The 25,150-nt window shown below is 37.1% G+C and overlaps 3 protein-coding genes across 13 annotated transcripts; 1 reads left to right on the top strand and 2 right to left on the bottom strand.

Moving 5' to 3' along the window:
* Positions 1-647: 647 nt before the first annotated feature.
* LOC109009607 (DDB1- and CUL4-associated factor homolog 1) lies at positions 648-10,071 on the bottom strand. 2 transcript variants are annotated; one of them, XM_018990164.2, is made up of 14 exons: positions 9,653-10,071; positions 9,038-9,116; positions 8,720-8,836; positions 8,463-8,629; positions 7,465-8,335; positions 7,279-7,376; positions 6,728-7,151; positions 6,011-6,613; positions 5,752-5,934; positions 5,015-5,581; positions 4,261-4,371; positions 3,920-4,038; positions 2,168-3,797; positions 648-1,527 (listed from the first exon to the last, which is right to left on the bottom strand). In XM_018990164.2, the coding sequence occupies exons 1-14, from the start codon at positions 9,880-9,882 to the stop codon at positions 838-840; spliced, it is 5,889 nt and encodes a 1,962-aa protein (XP_018845709.2). In that variant the 5' UTR covers positions 9,883-10,071; the 3' UTR covers positions 648-837. The 2 variants fall into 2 exon arrangements, with proteins under 2 accessions (XP_018845709.2, XP_035538622.1); XM_035682729.1 differs by lacking the exon at positions 9,653-10,071 and adding an exon at positions 9,210-9,228.
* Positions 10,072-10,585: 514 nt separating this feature from the next.
* LOC109009605 (endonuclease V) lies at positions 10,586-14,694 on the top strand. Of its 10 annotated transcripts, XM_035682728.1 has the most exons (9): positions 10,588-10,764; positions 10,821-10,936; positions 11,013-11,289; positions 11,383-11,448; positions 11,570-11,609; positions 12,294-12,358; positions 12,576-12,692; positions 13,313-13,441; positions 14,182-14,694. In XM_035682728.1, exons 2-9 carry the CDS (start codon positions 10,866-10,868, stop codon positions 14,371-14,373), a joined length of 957 nt encoding a protein of 318 aa, XP_035538621.1. In that variant the 5' UTR covers positions 10,588-10,764; positions 10,821-10,865; the 3' UTR covers positions 14,374-14,694. The 10 variants fall into 10 exon arrangements, 9 of the variants coding, with proteins under 9 accessions (XP_018845707.2, XP_035538621.1, XP_018845701.2 ...); XR_001999082.2 differs by lacking the exon at positions 14,182-14,694 and adding an exon at positions 12,897-13,122 and having other exon boundaries at positions 10,586-10,936; positions 13,313-13,387; XM_018990156.2 differs by having other exon boundaries at positions 10,588-10,927.
* Positions 14,695-15,497: 803 nt separating this feature from the next.
* On the bottom strand, positions 15,498-19,874 carry LOC109009604 (glucan endo-1,3-beta-glucosidase 5-like). Its single transcript, XM_018990153.2, has 2 exons — positions 19,085-19,874; positions 15,498-16,677 (listed from the first exon to the last, which is right to left on the bottom strand). The coding sequence occupies exons 1-2, from the start codon at positions 19,426-19,428 to the stop codon at positions 15,561-15,563; spliced, it is 1,461 nt and encodes a 486-aa protein (XP_018845698.1). The 5' UTR covers positions 19,429-19,874; the 3' UTR covers positions 15,498-15,560.
* Positions 19,875-25,150: the final 5,276 nt, after the last annotated feature.

The following is a 25,150-nucleotide window of genomic DNA, read 5'->3' as shown; positions in this document are numbered from 1 at the left end:
TTTTAAAAATCATAACGGGTCTAGTCTTGGTTTTATTTTTTCTAACATCGGATTGGATCGGTTCACATTATATATAATAGTTTTTATATTATATATAAATTTTATACATAATAATTATATATGAAATAATTATATATTATAATTTATAACATAAAATTTTAATATTAAACAGAACATTTATTTGATTATATTTTTTAAATATAAAATATCTGTTAATTGCATTTTATGACTTAATAAATTTTCAAAATATTCATTTTTATAAATATATTAGTAAGACTAATATATATTAGTATATTAATTACCATATTATCATAACATATAGTAATAGTACTATACCAATAGTATTATTATATACTAATAGTATTAGTGTATTACTAATATTCATATATATTAATATACATATATATAAGTATAAGAAATTAGAGAATTAATATATATTAAAAACCAGAAAACTGGAACCGAAACTGGTAAAATCGAAAGTACCAACTTAGGAGGGCAACCGGTGTGATGCAAAACCGGTATATACTGATTTGGTCTCAAAATTTGTCTAAAACTAGATTGGTTACACCCCTACTCACCGTATTATAATTTATTAATCCTCTTGGCTATTATTTTCCTCTCTCACTCGGAGTATCTGATATCTTGAATCGTAACAAGGTAGAAAAGGATGTCACTTCGGCAACAAAGCTATTTACAAATGACTTTCTGGTCTCTGTACATTTCCAATCTCACATTGTCACGCTATCAACTAAACCATGGATTCCATCCTCCAACTTCTAACAGCATAATTACATTATCCGAGCTACAATTAAAACCAATATGATAATTATGTAACATTTAATAACCAAAACCATTACCCACAAAATCATCCTCATCATCACTACTGAAAGATTCAAGCAATTCACTATCCTCATCATCCTCATCACCCTCTGTCACAATCTCTAGTAATCCCGTTCCACCCTCCAGCATGAAATCCCCATCATCATCATCATCATCGTCGTCATCAATCAGCTCGCTAACACTATCATCGTTACTCAAATCATCTGCATCACTTTCACCATCCCCATCAAGATCTGGGCCTAGAATAGGGTCTACATCAGCATCATCATCATCCTCATCTTCCTCCTCACTCTCAGCATCATCAGGATCCGAATCGTCATCCGTTGGCCTTCTGCGACCAATTTCATAAACTCTTCCTGAAGAGTACATCTCTTCTTGATCATCCATTGTAATCAACCCTACAAAGGAATCTGTCGATTCTGTTGCGAAGTCAAGGACACAACGATCTACAGGTATAGTGGCAATGTCAGAGTAGTTGACTGCATCCACCGTGCGAAAAGCAGCAAAGAGAGGATGCTTGACTCGACGTGTGTGAACAGCAGACATTACATCCTCAAGATTTCTCCGAAGGATCGCATAAATCACATCACCGCGTGCATTAAAAGTTACTGTCATTTGATCCAATGAAGGTACACTACGGAGGAGCCTAAACTTCCGGAGATCCCAGACCTCCGAGTTTATAATTACCTGTAAAAAAGAAAATTCTCTATATAAAAGCAGTCATGGGGAAGACAGGAGGGGGGAATTTTAAACTACAAGCTTTTGAACAGAAGTTTATGCAGTGATGTATAACAACAGCAGGAAGTGGTCGATGCCAGTTTTGAATTCTGGAAGTTCTTCTGAAGGGGAAATGGTAATTAATTAGCTTCAAGACAACTTCTATTTTTTTTTTTTTAAAAATTTTTAGTTTCAAGGCACTAACAAAATCCCATCAAACCTGCCTTATTCACCAAACCTCTACTGATCCTGTCTGAAACTTGACATACGTAACTTAAATACCCAAACAAAGTAATCATAACTGACAAAGAAAAACTAAGTGTTGAAATTTGGTGCTTAAAACGCTTTCTACTAAAAGCCTACTGTTCAGACAGAAATGACAGGGTATTGATCACTACCATTTTTCTAGATAATTTTGTATTTGTTTATTTGTTTGTTTGTTTGTTTATTTTCTTTTTCATGTTTTGAACATAGGATGAAGTACATAAAAGGAAGAGAAGAAAATTTAGCTTTAGTGATGAAAGTTCAACAGGTGGCAACAAATGATAATCATACGAGAGATGCACTATAACTGTTGTAGTAGGGACAGGGTGCTGCTGCTTCAGCATACCTCATTCCCAGCTGGATGAAAGCCACCACCTCCATAATCTGTAAATTGATCAAAGCGATGAACGGGGCCAGAAACCCGCCGATCCCACAATACCCCATTCCATAGCAACATAGCATCTGAAGGGCTGAAGTGTATGAGAGAATAAACATGCCCCCGACCTGTAGAACTTGCAGACGTGTCTGACAGCTTTGATTCCAGCTGGCAGGTTTGGATATTGTAGAGGAGAATTTCTCGTGGTGCAGGCTCTACTGTCAGGGCTGCAAAAATGCTTCCAGAATTGCTAAAACTTGCAGCCTTACACCCTTCAAATGGATGCATTGGTCCACCTGAGATTGAAGTTGCGTCCCACAACCTTACATCCTGGGAGCTCGATGAAAGCACCAGCTGTGTCTCACCAGAAATATATGATTGAACAGATGTCAAAGGAGACTGGTGGCTTGTGCAACTCTCCAGCACATTGTTGCTGTTGGAATCAAAAATTTTGAGCTCTCCAGAGTGGCTGCCAACTGCAAGACGAGAGGAGTCCCCAAGAAAATCAATGCATGTCAAAAGTGCCCCAGCATCATCCCGACAAGTTCTCCAAGGTCTGAATCTGCTGTAAACAAACTGGCGATCCCTGCGATTTCCATGTACCCCACCATATATACTTTTGAACTCACGTGTACCAAGTCTGCCTGTTACATTTGATGGGGCATCAAGACTTCGTTTAGGTTCAGGACAAACATGTGGATGCAAGAGAGAGAGTGGCGGAAGAGTGGTTATAGGGGCCGGGCATTGGCGATGCTGGTGCTTCAGATATTGAACAACAATAGAGTCTAGAGTTAACTGCTCTGTGCTGCTGGGCTGAGGATCATTTAAAATCCCAAGTTGAGAGGATGGTGTCGCCTGACCCATATGGGTGTTGCCATGTTGGTTATCATCCATATAACCTGCCAAGCCACCAATTGGCATTGATTGCCAATGCTGATCTCTTACAATAGAACTTGGGGTAGACAGTCCAATATTATCAATTAGCAGGTTGCTTTTACGGCCACTACTGGGTGTTGGACAAACTGGAGACCGGAGTCCTTGCTCACCCGTGTTAAGTCGCTTTCCGGGGGATGAAACCAAACCCACATCCTTCAACTCTGATAATTTTCGCTTCATCGGCAATACAACTGGAGTCTTACATTGAGATTCTGTATCAAAATTAGGTCTTGGCAAGGACTCTGATGAAGTTTCTGATGCAATTGCAGGTACAGAAGGTTGCTTTGATGTACTGAAGATTCTCCTGACAGATACCGATTGGCAATCATGGGATTGCAACTGATTTCTTGAGTGTATACCAAAAATTGGTGAGAAAGCCAATGGATTTTTCTTTGAAGAAGATACAGTTGAATCGCACTTCAGGCTTGTATCCTCATTCTGTGCAGTGAGTTTAGATTTTTCAGTGAGAAATCCACAAGTGGCTCGACCAGAGGGCCAATGGAGCTGTATAGAGGGGACTTCTGGTGCAGAGGTTTGGTGCACAAGAGATGATGGAGCCGCCAAGAACAGCAAAGGAGTCAACTGAGCCTCTTTTAATAGTGTAGCAGCAGTTGCACCCAAACCAGACGCCTGTAGGTGTTCATGGATTAGAAGTAAAAGTTCCCTGGGATTTTCATATACATAGACAACAAGAAGAAGAGCCAAAAGGTGAGAAGAAAAGGAATTACTAGAAAGAAGTGGGTGGTGAATATATACAATAGCACTACACAAGAAATTAACAAGTACCTGGAATGGTAAGTAATCGGAGTAGCAGCAGCTATAGCTGCTCTTTCTATGCGCCTCAAAGTAGGGGTAGCAGCATCAGTAGCTGCTAATGTACTTGCACGCCCTGAATTTGTCACAATCTGCATATCAATGGTGCAAGCATATATTTCAGTTACTTATGCGATGAGAGAGGGGGGATCATTCAACAATGTTGAATGACATTTTTACTTACGAGAGGGGGGATTATAATTGTTAAATAACATTTTTGCTTATAAGGAAACCCGACTGAACTCCAGACCTCTAAGCTACCTCTATTTTTTTTTTTTTTTTTTGGGGGGGGGGGGGGGGGCAGGGAGACTTACTGCAATCAGTTCAATTGCTGCCTGGGAAAGTTCAGCTTGCCACCTGCCTTGCTCAGTTCCACATGTCTGGCCTCCTGAATCTCGAATTAGTTCTGATAGCTTTTTTCCAACCTAGAATGTCAAGTTGCACTTAGTAACACCGACAGTTTTAGTTAACATATCCAGACAGTTATGACTTAACGTCAGAATCACAGCAACCTATTTGAATGCACAAAGCATAACATGTTTTAATTACCAAAAAAATTTGGATGTCTTCTTTTTAAAATCCTCAAATGGAATTTTTTCCTCGCCTTGAAGATTCTGATAACTTTACAGTTTACTCCCATATTCCTTCTTTTGCAACTAGAACTAAATGTTGACGAAAACACGGGGTAAACTAAAAAGTGGGAAGACAATGTGTTTTGCAAATGGCAGTAGTATGTTGTCTCTTTAGAAGACCACCAATAAGATTGGTTTTTTTTTTGATAAGTAATAATTTTATTCAAAGAAATAGGCATAAGCCCAAGTACACGACGTATACAAAGGAAACACCAATGAACCCATCTCTGAGAAAAGTGAATCATGAGTATGAGAAGACCTCTGAGGAACATCTAATAATGGAGCAGTATACAACTGGGTATGAAGTATGAGCTGAAGCAGCCTAGGATGGGTTCAATTGGTTGGGGCGGGACTTGATACTTGTGGTAAAAAGATGTAAACTAATATTTCATTTCACCTAAAACTATTAAATTAATTAGATGAAACGATCATTTACCTGAAGCTTTGTCAATATATGTGCAATTGTATCATCTCTGGCTAGACCAAGCAGAACACGGCAAGCTAGAGCGCGAAGACAATCAAGGGCAGCAGGAGGTGAATATACACGTGGCTGGAGGAGATGAAGTAGGACCTTTATACCATTGTTTGCACGTACAGCCTCTCTTGCTTGACGATATCCTAGTTCCAATTGGGTAGCAAGGCCAGCACAACCTGCACCAGCACCTAAAGATATTCTACGATCTCCAACCAGTCCTGAAGTAGCTGTGGGAACAGGAGTTTGTGAAGTGCTACTGATGTACTGGGTACTAACTCCTGTGGCATTTCCCCTATCTACCACACTAGATTCCCCATTCCGCTCCCTTGGATCACTCTGGCTAGACATGTTAACAGCTCGATCAGAGACATTACGTTCTGTGTTTCTGTCTCTATTCTCCATCCCAGAACCATACGAGGTTGGAGCAGAAACAGAATGCAGACCTTGTGCAAGTATAGGTGGTTTATTGCTGATTGCAGGCGGAGGACAAACAAGATTTACTAACACATTTAGTGCTGGTTGGATGATCTGCAAAGGTATCAGCAAACAATTAGAGAATATGATACAATGCCGAATGAAAAGGCAAGCATGATACTTTTTTTGATAATTAAAAGACAAGTATGATACTAGTCTCAGAATCTGCATCCAGCATCAAGAAATGTTACAGGAGAATAATAAAATAGGAGAATACGTCTTACCTCTGGGTCCACATAACTACTAGCACTATTTGCTGCATCCAAAATGACTGCTATACCAACACGATTATTGCTTAATGTGGCATTTACAATCATCTTGCGGCTGTTGGGTACTAATGTAACAATATGCAACACACCCAATGCATATTGAAGCAAATCGTGCAAATAGCGCTCAACAGGGAGGGCCTGCATACAACCAAAATCAGATATAACAGGAGAACACAAGAAGTGAAAAAGAAACAAAAGCTGGGATATCAAATACCTGACACAATTCCAACAAGGTAAAGTGTCCATTAGAGCTCAAGAACTTCTCAACCGCAGGCCAACGAGTTCTTACAAATGCAGGACCCAGCTTTCGATCCTTTTGTAACTGCAGAAACACTGCATCCATAGCTTCATTACTGATATCAAGTGGCTTGTAGGCTGCCCTTACACTTGGAGTATTCCGCGCCGTACTTCGATTGTTTTTATTTGGACGGATTGAATCCACCAGCAGAAGAAGGTGAGCTCTAAAATATTGCCGCAAAGCAACACAGGTATGATAAGCTATCTGCTTCTCTGATGATGTCAGAACTTCTGCAGGTGAACGATCATTTCGAAATGATCCTGAACTGGACAAACTTAACGCCCCAGTATTTACTCCAGACCTAACTAAGGCAGCATCATTTAGAAGCCCAAGTAATTTTTGTAAACAGTCCTGAGCATCAAAGGCATCAAGAACTGCTCGGAAAACAAATGCAGCAGCAAAAAACAAGGCAGCATTTTTTCTAGCTTGGTCTTGAGGGCACTCAAGAAGTTGAATAGCTAACTCAACCACCTGGTGTACAACATCTGAGGGAAGAGCGCACACACGTTCCATTATTCCCTGAAAGGAATTCTTAAAAAGTAAGAGCCCAATGGACTGACTAGATAAAGGTGATTCTAATGGGAAAAACTAGTAAAAAAAGGTTTCAAACAATTAGACATTACAAGCAATTACCTGGAGAGAACCAATAGTAAACAGGCAGGAAGAAAGACCAAAAAAGGTTTGAGCAACTCTAGGGACAGCAATCAGTTTCTGCATGCCACCCCGATCCACAAATAATGCAGCGAATTTTCGGTGAGCTGCCAACGCACAGATTAGCTTCATTACATCAGGCAAAAGAATTGCAGCCTTTGATTCCTCCTTGTTTCTGGAACTCCGTTGCAACAATGCAAGGCAGACATCAACACCCTTCTCGTGAAGTACAGGCCCAAGAACTTCAACATATTCTCCAAGTATCTCAAGGCATTGAATACAGTATTTTTCCCTCAGCTGTGCAAGAGATTCAGAGTCCAGGATGAAATATTCTTCCACATCCTCACTAATTTCTGTCTCTGTGTAATTTAGATTCAGTGAATTATTATTGATGCTACTAGAGCTCCTGAAACCAACGTATGGAAGTGTTATTAATCTGTTAGTCAAATTAACAAAACTAGGATGTTAGCAATTTCAAGCTGTACATTGTGATTCAATCTCTTTATTATATTCTTAAACATAAAATTACCTACCTTGAAACCTCGATTGAATTAGCAGCATCAATAACAGTGGATGCAGTTCTGGAAGCAGCCAAGACTGCAGCTTCTTCATCTTTAGTAGTTTTAAATTCCTTAACATATAGAGCAGCAAACCATTAAGTAAAAGAATTCACATAATCTATGCTATGCGAGATAAAAAGAGCAAGCAATGCTGCATACCTCGAAAGCCGCACTTTTGACAACTTCAGCAGCAGCATCACCTGCTGCTTTGATAGCTTCTGCAGGTGCATTGGCTGTCCTTGCTTCATCTTCGGCAGCCCTAACTGCTTTCTTTACTAGATCGGAGATATCTTTACTTCCAACTCTGCATTCCTGAAAGCAGTCATCGTTATCGTCCCTTTCGACAACCAAAGCATCAGAAGTAATCCTGCCAAAAGTCTTTCTAGCATCTGGTAATTTTTTCACATCTGAATGCCTTGAGACACTCCTCTCTCTTGTACTCCGCCCCTGTCCCAATCGACTACCAGATCCTGGTGAGGTTAAAGCCTGTTCATTCTCAGGGCCACCTTCATTGAACCTTCCCTTGCATCTTGATCTTGCCAATCCACGATTTGCTCTGCGCCTTGAAGAGTCATCTCTACCATTCTCATCAAAATCTTCCAATTTTGCCTTCCCATCCCGTAATTCTCGACTATGCCTCCTATTGTCGCCATCAGCATCTATCTCATAGGCATCAACCCTTTCATCCATTGCATCAGGTCTTTCTCCATCATTTATCCTGCATTCTTCTCCATGTCCTTGCAGGACAATGTTTCTATCCTGATCCCTTTCAAGACTTTGGTCATCTAAGGATCTCTCATCCGCTATCCTTGAACCATCTAAATAAGTTGTTTCCGGAGCCTGCCGAACCCTAACCTTGCCTTCGTCCCTACCTCTTATGCAAGTAGCACCGGATGCAATCTTACCATTTGTTAAATGAGCAGCATCTTTCTGGCTTGTACTCATCTCTCCAAGGACACGCACCCGAAGATAGCGCATAAGCTTGGCAGACAATCCAGATGTCAACACATCTTCGACTACATGACCACCACTGGAATCAACCCAAATGGTTAAGATGTAATATAATATTATGTTATGTCATATCATATTATAGTACATTATTCAAAATGATGCAAACTGGAAAATAAGCACAAACTATATTTACTCCTGGAGCATACCTAGACAAACAAACGGCAAGAATTCCTGTGGAATAAGTCTTCAACATTTCATAATCAGATGCCTCCTTGCCCTTGCAGTTGTGGTCTTCACGGGGAAATCTTGCAGTGTCATCAATCACCCAATTTTTTATGTTCTCTAAGACGGCTTCTTCAAAAACATGAGGATACTGCAAAACAGATCATCAAATTTATAATAAACCATGAAATTAAGGAATAAGAAAATCAATCTAACAGGTGTAATAAAACAATAAGCTTACAGTCCAAGTCAGTGAGCAGCTTAAAAGAAGCCTTGCAGCAGCTGCCTGGATGGAGGGTGGGTATCTTGTTTCTGATAAAAACTTTGAAGATATCAATTCAAAGAAATCATCATTTTCCTGAGAATAAGAGGTAGAAAAAATTATGATAAAGAACTTTATTTAAGTACTCTAAATGAAGTAGGTGTTCTGGATGATGTTGCTAAGGTGCACTGTCCAGGGGAAGACGTGTTGTGGAAGAGAAGGGCGGAAAAAAAAAAAAAATAATAACAACAGATAAAAAAACGACAAAGCAGGTTCACACAGGCCAAATTTAAATACCCGGACTAGGTTCCCAAGCCGTCCAACGTTATGTGAAGCACGACCGTTAGTGGATGAATGACCATTCTCTTCCATGTATCTGCATTCGAAACAGACATATACGTAAAGATTCAAGAAAAAGGTTCGAGACTTATCAAGAACCGAGCAAAGATGAGGGAATAGGAGGAAGTACCAACGGCGAGCGCCAATTCACCATCAATGATAGTCAGAATTGGTTCCTTTTTTTTTTTTTTTTTCCTTTTAATACACAGCAAATAAGAAGTTACGTGTTAAAATATAAATGAATTGCTCCGTCAACATCCCTCAACCAACTAAAAAAACACGCGCAAACACGTAAAGTCACGTCGATACCCACACATTTGGCAAGGAACTATTAGAACTATACCTCCAGAACCCACTAATGGGACATGCTAAAAACGAAATTAACATTTGAATGATCCAAAGCGCATAAACGGGGCTATAAAAATGTTATGCTTGCGCGCACGCACACAGACACACGCAAGACGAAAAAAACCCACGCCTATTGTTTGACTCCTCGTAATTTAATCAAAAACCTGTTAAAGTAGGCTAAACAAAACCAACTAAAGAGGCAAAAAGAAATGGGAGGGCGCATACTGGGATTCTTGTGTTTCAAGAAGGGAGGCGAGGGCATGGAGGACGAAGGAGCTAGGTTTTTCAGGCGAAAAAGTGATCTTCTCCATCAGCTTCTGAGCCTTCGCGATCAACTCATCATCTTCGTTCCTTGCTTCCTCTTCTATGTCTTCTTCTCCTTGAGACTCAGGCTGAGATTCTGCGGTGGGAGCCCGAGCTTCTGCTTGCGGTTGGTCGTCCACGGTCGCCTCCATAGATTATCAGATAAAGGTGCTTGCTATATTATATGTGGGTGTGTGTGTGTGTCTATAAACGAAGAAATGGCAATAGTAATGAAAGGAATTTGGATGGAGGCCAATTTCGAATGAAATTTTGTTTGCAAAATTATCTATATTTTTCGCATGCGGTGGCACTTGGCTATGAAGTTGGGAGTTGCAGAGCTGAAAGAGAACCAAAAAGAAAAGAAAATGAAGGGCAAGTGCGTTTCGTCAATTTATAGTGGGAGGAGAGAGAGGGAACGCGAGAAAATGGATCAGAATGTTCCGGGTAGAAGGAGACCCGACTCGGTTCTAAATTATGTAACCCTAGCCTAGCCTAGCCTCTTTAGTTTTGACTCTCCGAGCCGCCCGTTCCAATAATAAGTACCGGATCCAATTTTATGCGTCGCCCCGAGCTCCAGTGTTAATAATATTAATAATTGAAGAGAACAACGTGAAGTTTGATAATTTGACTATTTGAGTTGTAATTGTAAAGCCTAAAACAATGTACGTTATATAGTACTCTTTCGAGAGAGGTTAGGCCTAAGTTACGCAGTTAAAGAAGTATTATTAAAATATTATTTTAATTTTAAAATTTAATGAATTTAAATTAAATATTATATTTTGTGTGATAGTGAGAAATTGTATCCGGCCTAGAAAGAGGCTAGAATTTTTGTATCGGGCCTAGAATTTTTCTTTAATAAATCTCGAGAGAGTTTTAACGGCGAAAGAAAAGTCGGCGCATTAGGAACGAGAGGAATGTCCCGTGCGTTACAAAGCAAAGCACATTCCTGGGAATCCCGTGATGCTAAGGATTCCGTGTACCGATTTCGCAAGTTAGCGCAGGATTTGATCCATCGTCTTTAGCTTTCTCTGTTTCTCTTGGCTAAATACCGTATCGAATTGGGTACTGCCTTCAGCAGCATCGTAGACGACTCTTATACCCACTGTTAGGTTGCTCGGATGGTCCCAATCTGATCATGGAAAAACTATTCGAAACGGAAGCCGAAGAAGCATCATCTTCCTCACAAGATCATAAGCGGTGGATCGAGTTTGTAAAATATAAAATCATCTCATTTGTGAGAAATAATTACACAACGAATCTTTAATAACGGGTGTTTTTATAGGGCTCAGGATACGCTCAGGACAAGATTGATCACAAAGGATGATTTCGCGTGGAAATTACCAAAAACAACGTCCAGAGAGAAAGCGGAGGAACTGGAAGAGGTGGAGATGTTGAGGTATGTTGGTGGGGTAGACGTGAGCTTCTCAAAGGAGGACCCAACGGTCGCTTGTGGGACACTTGTGGTGTTGGACATTCAAAACCTCCAAGTCGTCTATGAAGATTTCGCAATTGTCACCATTGCTGTCCCTTATGTTCCTGGCTTCCTCGCCTTCAGAGAGGTTTTCCTTCTATCAAAAATCCTTTCGCTATCTCATCGTTCGTTCTTTTCCTGTTCGATGCATTTGACTTTTTTTGTTCTTTTCCTTTTTTAGGCTCCGATTCTTCTAGAACTTTTGCAGCGAATGAAGAAAAAAGATGCCAGCCCTTTCTACCCACAGGTAGATTCATGTATCTGCGCTTGAAGTTTTCATTGACCTGGAAAAGAAAAGACGAACATTTTGCTAAATTATTATGGTGATACTTGGGATTTGTAACACTGGTGCATTATTAAATGAACAGTTGTTAATGGTTGATGGAAATGGAATACTTCATCCTCGAGGCAAGTGCTTCGTCACAATTCTGTTTGGAATTTATATTTCTTCCTGAGCATTGTACACTAAACCCGATGAGGCATTATTCTGAGCTTGGATTCGCAAGTCATCTCAGCTCATCTCAACTCATCTCACTACTATTCATTACTATTCAGCAACTTTAACTCACAAATCTCACTACTATTCACAACTCATCTCATTACTATTCACAATCCATCTCAACTCATCTCAACTCATCTCAAGTCATTTCAAGTCATCTTCGAATCCAAACATCTCTAAAACCCAGCTTGTGACTGGATGTAGTAGTCACGGCTTGGCCTCCAGCAATCTTCTGCTGTGAAGGAAACCCTTAGATGGAAGTATTCACTAGTTGGATGAGTTGCGGCAGGAGTAAACATAACATTCCTTTTTGGTTTATGTATATTTTCCTTTTCCATCTAAATTTGGTTCTTGTTTTAGTAACAAACTAGAAATGACTAAACGTTTTGCTCATTCCCTACCAGAGGATTGCTATACTGTTTAAAATAAGTTTGAAATATTTAGTTTACCTCACATAATTTAGAACATTGATTTTATTTATTGCTGTGTGAAAGGTGAATTATGATTGACTTGCATCAGCCATTGATTACATAGCTTGTTACCCATCCTTGCTTTAACCGGAGAAAAAATCTAAACCATAAAGTTTCGTGTAGGTTTTGGCTTGGCTTGCCATCTAGGTGTTTTGGCTGACCTCCCTACAATTGGGATTGGAAAGAATGTGAGTTCTGACTGTATTAACGTTAATTTTTCTTGTAGATTCATCTCCATAACTCCCAATATATTCATATTGGGATAAACATGAATTTATTAAATAGACATCTATACATCATTTTAGTTACCCTTGAATTACCTATCCTCATTTTGACTCGAAATTTGATCCTGATTTCGTGCTCTTTTGGTTAAGCTATGACAATGTTTGTACTTACATATCTCAGCTGCATCATGTGGATGGTCTTACTTATTCGAGAGTGAGACAACTTCTTGAAGCCAAAGAAAACAGTACTAGAGATTTTATTACTTTGACGGGATGCTCTGGCCACATATGGGGAGCGGTAAGAAACTTGAGTATGAACTCTATTTCTTGAAGTGATATTTGAATCTATTGGCATATCATTAATGGATAGAATACTTGATTACATCATTTAGAGTGTATCTTACAAACTGAAGTGAAATGCAAAAGATTGGCTAACTCAGATAAAGCACAATAATACTGCAAACTGTATCTGACAAGCTAGAGCAAATTGGTTTGTTTGTAGCTATTGCTGGAAGCCTTCAACCATGGGTGAAAACAAAACATGTATCCTACACTTGGTTGCTTTTGCACTATAAACGAAATAGGCATTATCATTAGTGCTTGATTTTTTACCTTGAAACTGCATCCTAGCTGTGGACCATGTAATGTCTAAGTGAATAGGGTGAGCATATATGGGGAGGCAACCAACACCGTCCTATGTGGGATGCACTCTTTATAATCAAGCTCAGGTATAGATGCTCCAGGATCATTTCAGCTCTTGAAAGTTTTCATGGAAGGTTCCTATAGGGAAATTTTAAATAACTACCTATGCACTGGTTGGCATATGCTACAATCTAAGGCCAAAGACTAAACATTGAATCCGTTGTTCCTAAGTTTTGATTTACAGCATTGTAATTCAGGTTCTTTCTCTATCTACAGGCAATGAGATCTACACAGGACTCCTTGAAGCCTATGTTTATTTCAGTTGGTCACCGTGTATCACTTTATACTGCCATAATAATCGTTAAAATGACTTGCAAGTATCGTGTGCCAGAGCCTATCCGACAGGTAAGCTTTAGAAGCGGCTGAGTGTAAGCAAGCTACCTTTATTCAACAGATTTATGGTTGAGTAAAATTATTTATTTTACATGGGCCCTTTCTATTTAATACCCACTATTGACTTCGAATATGGAGCTAAGTACAAATATTATGACTGTATTATGGAAGCTTTATCCTGTTCACTAATGCTCTGGCTTAGGTCTTCAATTTGCATCAAATGTTAAATGCTTTGCATATTAAACTAGTGTCCGACCAAGATAATGTTGGAGGCTTGTCACTTTAAGTTGCATGATGCCTACTCTGGTGGAGAGACATTGTATGATACTACAATGCCAGAAATTCTCTTCTCTAATATTGATTTTTATATGATAGCAAGTATCAAACCAAAGATTTATGGAATTCTCTCAACATATTTTCCATGGTTCATCCTAAAAATTGCCGTGCATCGGATTTTAATGTTCATATCAAGTTGATCCTTTTTTTTTTCTGGAAGTCCATTTTTTTTTTGTTATTGGTGAAATTTCGGGGTACCCCAAACTGGAAGTAACACATGGTTGAGAATATCAGCAACAAGAATTCATCTTAATCTAACCCAGTCACAATTTTTCAATTTCTCAACCTACTGAAGATACAAGTGTGTGGGTGCCCGCATGTATTGAATCTTCACTGAATATTAAATATCATGTTGGATGGAAATCTGCTGTGATTCCATTTATTACTTACTTTATTAAACAACAGGCTGATATTAGGTCGAGGGAATACCTGCAGAAGCGTCAAAAGGGAGCGTCAGAATGATTCAACTTCATGGATCTGGTTGGTTCACTTATTTCTCTCTTCTTCAACATATATATTTTCAGAAACACAAAACAGCTGAAGGGATGAGATCTGAGAATATAAGGGAAGTACATAGCTGCTACAAGCAAGCACGTAAAGTTCAATGACATTAGAGAGAGTTTGTAGTATTGGCCCTGAGTTGGGGGTTCCAAAGAAGTAATGTCTACTATTTAACCAAACGAATAATTCTCTCTAGGTCTCAACACCTGCCTCGATTGTAGGCATCTCCTTGGCCAATGAAACAAGATCCAAGTTTCAAATGCTTAGTGATAGTGACAGGGAATTGCCAGTTGAGACAACAAACTGGCCATGTATGTTTTTTAAGGTACCCCAATTAACCATGAATTACAATCTTTTATTCATACTCTGTGTAGAAATTTGTGGTTATTTCAAAGTTTAATGAATATATGCTTTTAAGGTTTAGATCATTTATCGTGCATGAATTTTTCAGGATTTTTTTTACAATGGACAAGAGTTTGTTTAAACAAAGAGCTGTTTGAGGTAGTAACTTTTGGCAAAGAATGGTGGCTTCTTAGTGAGTTTTAGGTCAACTTATGTCTCTTGGTTAAGGTTATGAGTTTTCACAAGAAATATTAAGAACCGATTGATGGGTTTTCGCAGAAGTCAATTGCGCTTGAAGGGTTTTAAATCGTATCGTCAATGTGGCTAGGAAGTTACCCAAAACCTGATAAAATGAAAAGATATGGTCATATTGTCAAAATGTATCAGATCAAAGCACTCTGTAGACAGCGTGTGTGGTATAGAAACATCAGGCTCAAATTGAAATGATATGAGAAGGCAGATTTGTAGACATTAAACATCCGTATTTTCCGTTTATCTTGAGCAACCTGATTTGTCAACTCTTAGGAGGATAAAATGCAAAGGGCCTTCTTTAATATGGGTTTTGTATGATTGCATCATGTTGTTGCAAGTCAAATTTATTAGAATTCCAAAACGACATCCAATCAGCTCCAAGTTAATACGCATTTCTCCCCACACATTAGTCTCAATGCAAGAACGAACTTCGAAGCATAAACTTGAAATCAGATACTTAGAACATTTGGGCATGTAAACAAAGTTCATGCCCGACTTAAGAAACGTCTTTAATCGGGCACCATATAGATTTCGTGGACCACGTAGATATATATATCCAACTTTGGTTGGCACAAACCTTAGTGGTTTAATATCTCTCATCCGCTAACCGTAAGATATGAATCTCAAACATCTCGGATAAAGTTTCAATATATACAAATAAAACAAATTGAAGCCAGTAGTGTGCTACATATCCGCAAAATCACATAATTGTAGAGACAAACAAGAACAGAAACAGCAAAAAACTAACAGACTTTTGAAGTGATCCAACGCTAGTCCCCACTACCACAGGCGTATCAATCATGATCATAAATTTGCAATCACCAGATGATGGTGATGGATCTGTATGTGTGACAACCGAAAGGTTTGGAAACTTGCAGGCGGTCTCAAGCTGATTCTGCATCTGATAGTAACTGTTAAATGCATAAGAGATGTTTCCCCGAGCATCCAAATTTCCACATGAAGTCCCATATCCAAGACTAGTGCAATCAGCATTTTCACAAGCGTAGGTGACACTAGGGCCAACTTGCGGGTCATCAAGACTAGCAGAGGATGACAGGACACACCATTGCTGGGCCAGATATTTTACATTACTTGCTGCTACCAATCCGTTCGAGTTGGCCGTAAGATTAAGCTGGTATTTGGGTTTTCCATCGAAGAAAAACAGCCCCCAATGGCGTTCAAAATTTCCTGGCTCAGTGCTTTTGCCATCTTCATCTATGAGGCCGAATATGTATGCATCTAGGGGGCCGGATCTCATCGGAGTTCCCTGCCCAGATATATAACGAGACATGAAGCCTTGGTTGAACCTCTGAGCATTCTGTATGTTTGCATTTTGATCTCCATCAGTAGGCCATCCAATTTCTCCAACTATTATAGACATGTTTCCAAAGCCATTTTTCTGTAAGGTCCATACCAGGGTATCATAATTGGCACTGAACATGTCTTGATAGATTTTTTCGTTATCAGTTATGGGAGATGAATAGCCGTTGAAGAAAGCATAGTCAAAAGGGAAATCGGTATGGCCATAGAGGCTGATAAAGGGGTATATGTTGACAGTAAAAGGAGATCCATTGTCGTTCAAGAACTTAATGATTTGCACCATGTTATCACGGATGTTTGCACGAAGGTCACCTTGAGAAGGGATATTTGTTGAACTCTCGTATACATCAGCATTTAGGGGCACAGTGACTTTAACCTGACTGCTCAAACCAGCTTTTACAAGGGCAGCCTGGATATTTTGAAGGGCCGGAAGGGTTAATCCTTCAAAGCTTCCATTGTAGGTTGACAAGAATGGCTCATTCCCAACTGCAACGTACCTTGCAGAGAAAATATGAAAAAGTAAATTCAACAGAAAAATATAGACCGCACACAAAATGAAACGAAACTAGACAAGCCGATAGAAGAACGAAGATAACAAGAAATGGGTTGCCTTTGCCTCTGACTTCTCTTGATGCTTTTACAGTTTTGTAGAGGTAATTTACGAAACTACACTGTTTGCAATGTTGAGGAATAATCCCACATTGACTGTGGACAAGGTCTTGGGCATGTTTATAAGCAATGAGCAATCTTCTCTTATACAACCGGTTTTATGAGATGAGTTAGGCCCATAAATTTCATCATAGTATCAGAGCCTGCCATAGGACGAATGTGGGCCTACACTACTTACCCCGTGACAAGGACCAGAAAAAATACTGGCCTGCACGTGAGGGATGGTGTTGAGGAATAATCCCACATTGATTGTGGACAAGGTTTTGGGCATGTTTATAAGCAATGAGCAATCCTCTCTTATACAACCGGTTTTATGAGATGAGTTAGGTCCATAAATTTCATCATGCAAATCCTATTCTTATAAGAGTGCGTTTCTCCAAAGTTCTATACTGACTTTCATAAAAGTTATCCGGCGCCTCTATCAGATGGGCATATATACATTATTACAACATTAGGCAAAATAGCTGAATGATGTTATGTAAAATCAGGCATATATAATCACGCCTTCACAATGACTTGAGGAGGAGAGAATTTACTCTATCATGACAACAATTTTAAAACCAAGTGATAGAAATCTTGCAGTAAGGATGGTTATGTGGTTGGCATTTGGAAGCACACTCAAAATCATTTGGATGTATGTCACATCTGCGAATATAAATCCAAATTTTTCAGCAACAAGTCCAAAATGAGAGCCATTTATTCATGTTGGGGTAAGAAAATGTAGGTAATCCTCATCACAAGCAATTTGTTCACCAATTGACAAAGGAAAACAAAAGAAAGGTGGCCACTGACAAGTAATTAGGATCAAAACCCTGTAACCTATTAAAATGTAGCCACCCATTAGTGTCAGGTCACATAGTTAGTTCTTTTTGTTCGGTGTAAAGGTCCTACAAAAGGCTGTTGAGACGCAAAATAAAGGTACATAAATCTTCTTTAAACAGTAAAGTGACATTCTTTTTGTTTAGATGAAATACCTACGGATGGTGGTTTGTTAAATATAAGGTCAAAACTACTTCAAAAAATAATACTAGCTAAGGGGAAATTGGAGTGAAAGAGGAACGAACCAAAGCACACTAGCATCCGGTGTGAATAAAATGAGATTTTATGAACTTAGGCAACAGAAGGCAGTTGGTCAACCCAGTCAGCCCCTGCATTGCCTGCTTGTGCCTGAGTCTGAATAATTCTATTCATCATCTTAATTTTCGTCATCCCATAATATGATATTAGTTAATTAAAAATTATTTATTATATTTTATTTATGAATCTGTCATTTAATAACACATTATGAAATAATAAAAAAATAAATGATGAATAAATTTTTTCTTTGTTAGAAGTGAGGATGAATGCACTCCACGCTTAACGGGAATCTTAAGAGCACATGGGCTTACTAGCAGGAGCCAAGAGCTTTACAAAATTGTGTGCTCAGCTGTTTGTTTCATTGTTTGGTTCAGGAAAAAGCAGGACACAGAAACAGACGCTTACAAGATGTTTTCTGTTATTCTCGTGTGTTTACGGATTAAAAGTTTGAAACTACTAAGGGCGAAACTACTAAGAGCAAAGCCCCTCAAAATTTTCAAAATTTGATGAAAATTAAATTTTAAAAAACGTTTTTATAAAATAAATTATATAAAAATTAGTGTTTAACCCTCCAAAATTATTTTTTTTAACTTGCCCCCAAACCTCCGCCCCTGCTTACTGCTTACTACTTCCTCTTTACTACTCTCTTTATTATTATTGTTATTTTTTATTTAGTGGTTAAAAAAATTATTATTATATATTTTTTTAATTTTATTTTAATGATTAAAGATATTAAAAAAATATTTAAAATAAAATAATAATAATAAATAAAAAATTTAAAATAAGAGTAGTAAATGGGTGACATCATTATCCTTAAAGTTTTTAGCAATCTGACCACAGTACGTGGACTTTGTAGATCTGCAATATCTTTTATGTTCGCGAATTACAATTTCTTCTGCAACACGAATTCTGGATTATTAAAGCACTTTTCAAGCATTTTGTCGCTTCCCCCAGAAGATTAGGCAAATAGTAGAAATAGTATTACAGCCATCAGACCCAGTTCTGCATTCCACAAGGGAAATGATCAGAATCCATTATTAAGTAAGAGAACAATAAAGAACTGCAACCTCGTCAAGTGTGCACATAGCTGCAGTTTAGATTCCAAGTTATTCTTTTTGGATAACTATGGCAGAAGTTTAAAAGTGGGAAAGGATTCACCTGATATCTACGTTGGAAGAGACATGTGCCGACACATTCTTGGCAACCCATTTCTCAGCTGATTGCACACTATGAGCCAAAGTAGAAAGCATGTCGTTTGGAATACCCACCATCACCTGAATCCCTGAATTTCTCAGGGCATTCAAAATTGTGGAATCGGCATCGAAGAGCTTAACCTTCTGAAAACCATTTTCCTTGAGCATCTTCACCACGGTTGCAGCTGGCAGAGGGCGCTTTACCTGGGTTCCCCAATTAACTCCAATTCCACTTGCTGAATCCATCAAAAGCACAGCAAATAACAAGAAAACGGCAGCAGCGAAATCCGCACCTTTCAACCACCTCATAATCCCTTCGCGGATATGCTCTCTAGATTATGCTTGAATGCCGTCAAAACAACTCAAGGATAAATGGGTCTAATCTAATGAATAGATACTGAATTTAAAGAATGGGGTCAGTTTTTTTTTTTTTTTAAATCAGTTAAAGCATGGGGTCAGCTTTAATGCGTGGATTTGAGAACAAAGCTTGGTTTTATCCAACCACTAGTCAGAGAGGTGGAGAGCTGGGGAATAAGGCAGAAAGATGCCAAAGCAGAATTAAAAATTATGTCGAAAAGGGTTTATATTCATTACTGTGTAATAAAGCTTTCGACCAAGTAGCTAGAGAGTGATCAATACGGAAATCAAGAAACAGAAACCTAGAAAGAAAAAGTTCAATAAAGCAAAATGAGGAACTTGGGAAAAGTTGCAAAGGAAACAAAATAAAGTCATATACTAACTAAAGCAAGCCTTCATAATCAGAGCCAGTCAAAAAGTAAAAAGCGGCAGAGCCCATATATGAGATAACCTCAAGAGTCAGAAATCAGAAGCGAAACAATTAATACTGTTCTGAAAAGAAAAGCAAGAGAGTTGCGATACCTCAATAATAAGAATAATTCTAGCCGAAATGATTTGCGCAAATTTTATGTAAATTATTGTAAAAAAGTGGGATGATGAGATCTTACCTTCTCTTTTTTTTTTTAATTTTATTTATTATCTTCAAACATTAAACATCACATTTATTTTTAATTTTTTTATATAATAAATATATAGTATATGAATAATAAATAAAACAATTCAATTAGTTTAATAAGAAAACAAATTTTAAATATAACTCTCTCACATCACTTAAAAATATATAATCTTATTTTTTTACAATCCAAGAATGAACACATATGAATGTCATATCTAGAAAGATTTTTTGAAGTATAAAAAAAAGATATTATCAATATATTTATCAATTAGAAATTTATGACGTGCAATAATTGAAGATATATAAGAGTTCCTCTTTTTTAACAAAAATTTAATATATAAAATAAAAAGATAAAAAAATAAATCACATATTTTAAATAGTGTGTAAAAATATAAAACTTATATATAGTATGTTTAATAAAATAAAATATAATAAAAATAAAAATAATTTTAAAATATATAAAATATGTGGCTTGAAATTTGTCACCTTCAATAACAACCCCAGTAGCTCTTAACTGGAACAGGTGCTGACTGAGTACGACCAATGGACTAGGGGGGGGCAGGCATGGAGGAAGACATGCTATGAAGTTTATGCATAGTATTAGCTTAGCTCATAAATAAACAGACTCCACTACCAAACCATGCCTTCTGTATCATGGCTGTCCTTCCTTCAGTCTGTCCCATGGCCATGAGTACATTGAGTAATGGCTATCGATTTGATCGAACAACCGCAAAAAACTCTTTGACCAAAATCAATTCACCAAATCTGCCACGTGAATGATAAAAGCATTTTGTTTCCACTTTTATCTTAAAAAGGGCAAAAGAATAACCCTTCGAGTTCAAACAAATTTACCACCGACTTTATTCTCAATCTTATTCGTAAAATATGTGCTCTACACGTCAGCACTTTCGATTCCATTTCCTTATTAACAATGATAGGCCTCTTCTTGTTTTTGTTTTTAATTCTGTTTGTCCAAACCTATGATCATTTTGGTATCATAGTTGTCTTGTACTTTTAAGTTTGTTGATTGATTGTTAGTTTTCTCCCATATTATATATACAGTGCGTGTTGACGTAAATAAGGTACCTCCGAGTTCCATCACAAGGGAGCTCTTTCTTGGGCCATTCATGGGCCACCGTCACATGCAAGGCAGACTAGCTTCGGTTCCAAAAATAATCCCCTTAACTTCCAAATTTTATAAAATAATTGATTTTTTTTTTAAATAGATCAAATTAAAATTCTGACCCAAGAGTTACCTAAACCCCTGGAATATATTCATATCGTGTAATAATTTTCTATTCTCCTTTTGTCTAGTTTATTTTCATAATTATTTTTAACTCATATCATTTAATTAATATAATTTTTTTAAATTCATACATAAAATAAAATAAATAATTCAATTATTTCAAATTTTAAAATAAAAATAATATTAAAAATATATATTCTAATAATATTTTATTTAATTTTTAATTTTAATTTCAATTTAACTCATCTTATGTACGAAAATAAACGATGAAATCTCGTTGAAGCTTTTTATCATTCAATTATTCTCATTTTTGTATGCAAGAATTTCCCTTTTATATTTTTCTTTTACTTTCATTTGTTTTCTATCTTCTTCATTTACAAAATTTAGAAGATAAACGTTGAATATATCAAGAGTGATGTTTCATTATTGTAATACGATTCATGTATCCTTGAGTTGATAAATATTGATAATATTTGTTTGTACTTGAAATATATTTATAATATTACTTGTTTGATTTATGTATCAAACATACAATATTAAAAAAAATTAATTAATTATAATAACAGTTCGAGCCTTCAAATATAAGTTTCTTGATCCATTTAGCTCATAGCCACTTCCTATATTTGGTTGTTTATTTATAATTAAGAATACTACAGTCATAAAAATATTTTATAAAAGTAAATCTATAAACTGACATAATTACTTCATTGATACTGTAGGTATTGGTTTCTATAATATTAGATCTATATTGATAAATTATTATAAATTTACATGTTGTATTTATTTTTTTCTTAAATTAAGATAAAAAAATTAAATTTGACCAATCCAGGCGAAGATGTCACACATCCACGTAAATTTATAAATTGACATAATTTGATACGATACGTTAGATATTGAGATTATTTTTACGAGATTTTTTGTGATTAGAGCATTTTTCTTTCTAAATTTATCCCCAGTGTTTCTTTTGGTCGGAGGTGCAACGTTAATTGGAGTGGTTATTGCTGGCACGAATCTGGCTTTGCAAGGAAAGATTTTATGATGTCCAAAATACGCTGGCACTGGCAGCCACCATTTATCCATTATACAATGCTGAATTTTATCTACTAAATTCACTTTGGTAACCGAAATTTCGATCCATACAAATTGAAAAATGCCGAATTTAGTAGATAACATTAACGTGTTAAAAGACAGTGTATAGCTACTTCTGAAATCGCACTGAGAGATTTATGTATCATTTGGATAGTAAGTTATGATTAGATGAGTTAAGATGAAAGTTAAAAATTAAATAAAATATCGTTACAATATTATTATTGTTTTGAGATTTGAAAAAGTTGAATTGTTTATTATATTTTGTGTATAAATTTAAAAATTTTTTAATGATGAGATGAGATAAGATAAAATACTTTTACTATACAAACGGCCCTTTAATACAAATTGCAGTTATGCAATACTCTTAATGACCAAGTTACCATTTTACTTGACTACGTACGACTAACCTTGATTAGTAGATACATGAATTGACTACGTGAAAGCAAACGGAACCAAATTGTGATTGAACGTTAACTATAGCCCTCGGCCAACGTTGTTCATCTTCTATGCCAGCTCGATTGATCCCACCCAAGACCTTATATGCCTCTGAGTGCACCTTATCAAATCTTCACCCCTGCCTCCAACGTGCAACTTGCCAATGATTTGAAAAATTGATAACACCAATGAAGAATTTAGAAACGCAACGCGATATCCAGCAATTGATTTTTCACGAAAGCATTTCAAAACTTTAGAAAATTAGCCTCAGCGTTGTTTTCTGCTTCAACTTTGATAACCTCAATAAGATGATCTATAAGAGCCGATATTCCATTTCTACAACCAATGGCGTCAACTATTTACAAAATTTTGCAGGAATGAAATCAGAGAACATCAACTCATAAAGAGTAAAGAAAATAAATACAAAAACTTTGTACAGAAAATTAAACACTGCTATGTTGTTTCAATAAAAATTTTCCACACATTCCATTGATGATCAGTACACAATATATACAGGAATACAAATCTATTTAAGGTAATTACACTAGTGTTGTGGTTGTAATGTCCCTGTATTTACACAATGCATATATGGAAAGGTTTGTGACAACCATAATTGTAGCCTAAACTTAATCTCATCTGGCTTTGACTTGATTTGTGCAATCTTACTTAATATGCTTCCACAAGATCGTGCTTCTATCTGCAAGACCAATCTTATGCCTAAGAATTTTTGTACGTTGTCGTGACAAGGGCTTTGTGAGCAAGTCAGCAAGTTGATCCTAAGTGTGAACATGGCGAACATGAAGAGTCCTACATTGAACTAAGTCACGTACAAAGTGAAGATTAATATGAATATGCTTCATCATTGAGTGTTTGTCGGGATTGAAATTGAGATATGTGACTCTAAGATTATCACACAATAGAGATGGTGGGGACTAAGTGGGAACCCAAGTTCATGAAGAAGATTAAGCAACCACATAGTTTCAGAGGCTCCATTGACAAGGGCTCTATATTCAGCCTCTGTAGATGAGCGTGCAACTGCTCACTGTTTCTTAGAGCTCCAGGATATTGGATTTGAACCAAAGAAGCTGATATAGGCCGAAGTAGAGGTGCGATCATCAACATTTATAGCCCAGCCTGTGTCAAAGTAGGTAGTTAGAATCAAGCTTGCAGTCTTTTGAAGGTGGATACCATGAAAGATGGTTTGCTTCAAGTAATGAAGAAGACGCTTCATAGCTGTCCAGTGTGTGACTGTTAGTTTGTGCATAAATTGGGACAGCTTGTTGACTGCAGATAATATGTCTGGGCGAATTAGAGAGAGATAATGAAGAGCTCCAAGTACACATCTAAATTCTGTGTTGTCCATAGAGGATCATCAACCATTTTAAGTGGTGTACTGGTGGATAAGGGAGTATAAACATCTTTAGCACCCACCATGTTTGTTCTGGACAGCACGTCATGAACATACTTGTGCTATGACAAAAATAATCCTGCACCAGTAGGAATAACTTCCACTCCCCTAATTAAACATTGCTCTGTTGTTTCAATGAAGATTTTCCACACATTCCATTGATGATCTATACAAAATATATACAGAAATACAAATCTATTTAAGGTAATTACACTAGTGTTGTGGTTGTAATGTTCCTATATTTACACATTGCATGTATGGAAAGGTTTGTGACAACCTTGATTGTAGCCTAAACTTAAACTCATTTGACTTTGGCTTGATTTGTGCAATCTTCCTTGATACTTTTCTCTTTATGAGTTTGAAATATAGAAATATGGATAGGTTTCGAAATTGAAATTTTTACACAATCTTTACTCTATGAAATCAACATAAAGAGTAAAATCAAACACAAATCTTTACTCTTTATGATTTCGAAATCTTCACACAAACTTCCATAAAAACTTCTACAAATTTAGAAATCTTCTCTGCAAAGTCTTTATGATTTCGATTTTGAGTTACGATTTTGTCAAATTAGATGAAATCAGAGAAAATCAACCGATAAAGAGTAAAGAAAAACTTCAAAAAAATAGAGAACAAGTTACTTTGAACTCACCCTAGCTTCAACGTTGAAGAGATGCAACGGTGATGAAGTGCAGCGCCAGTGATGAGCTTCTGCCAAGAGCTCCTGCCAAGAGAGAGAGAGAGATGAGAGCTTTTGTCGAGGAGGTGTCTACTACTTTACTCACTCAATTTTTGGCCATTTATTTTGACACCTCATGTATTTTATTTTTATTTTTTACTTAATAGTTAATAAAGTCATTATTAGTGTATTGATTTGAAA

The sequence above is a fragment of the Juglans regia genome, chromosome 11 (assembly GCF_001411555.2).
Source record: "Juglans regia cultivar Chandler chromosome 11, Walnut 2.0, whole genome shotgun sequence".
Classification (NCBI taxonomy): Eukaryota; Viridiplantae; Streptophyta; class Magnoliopsida; order Fagales; family Juglandaceae; genus Juglans; species Juglans regia.
Note: the sequence above shows the minus strand (reverse complement) of the source record. Positions and strands in the feature narration are given on the sequence as shown.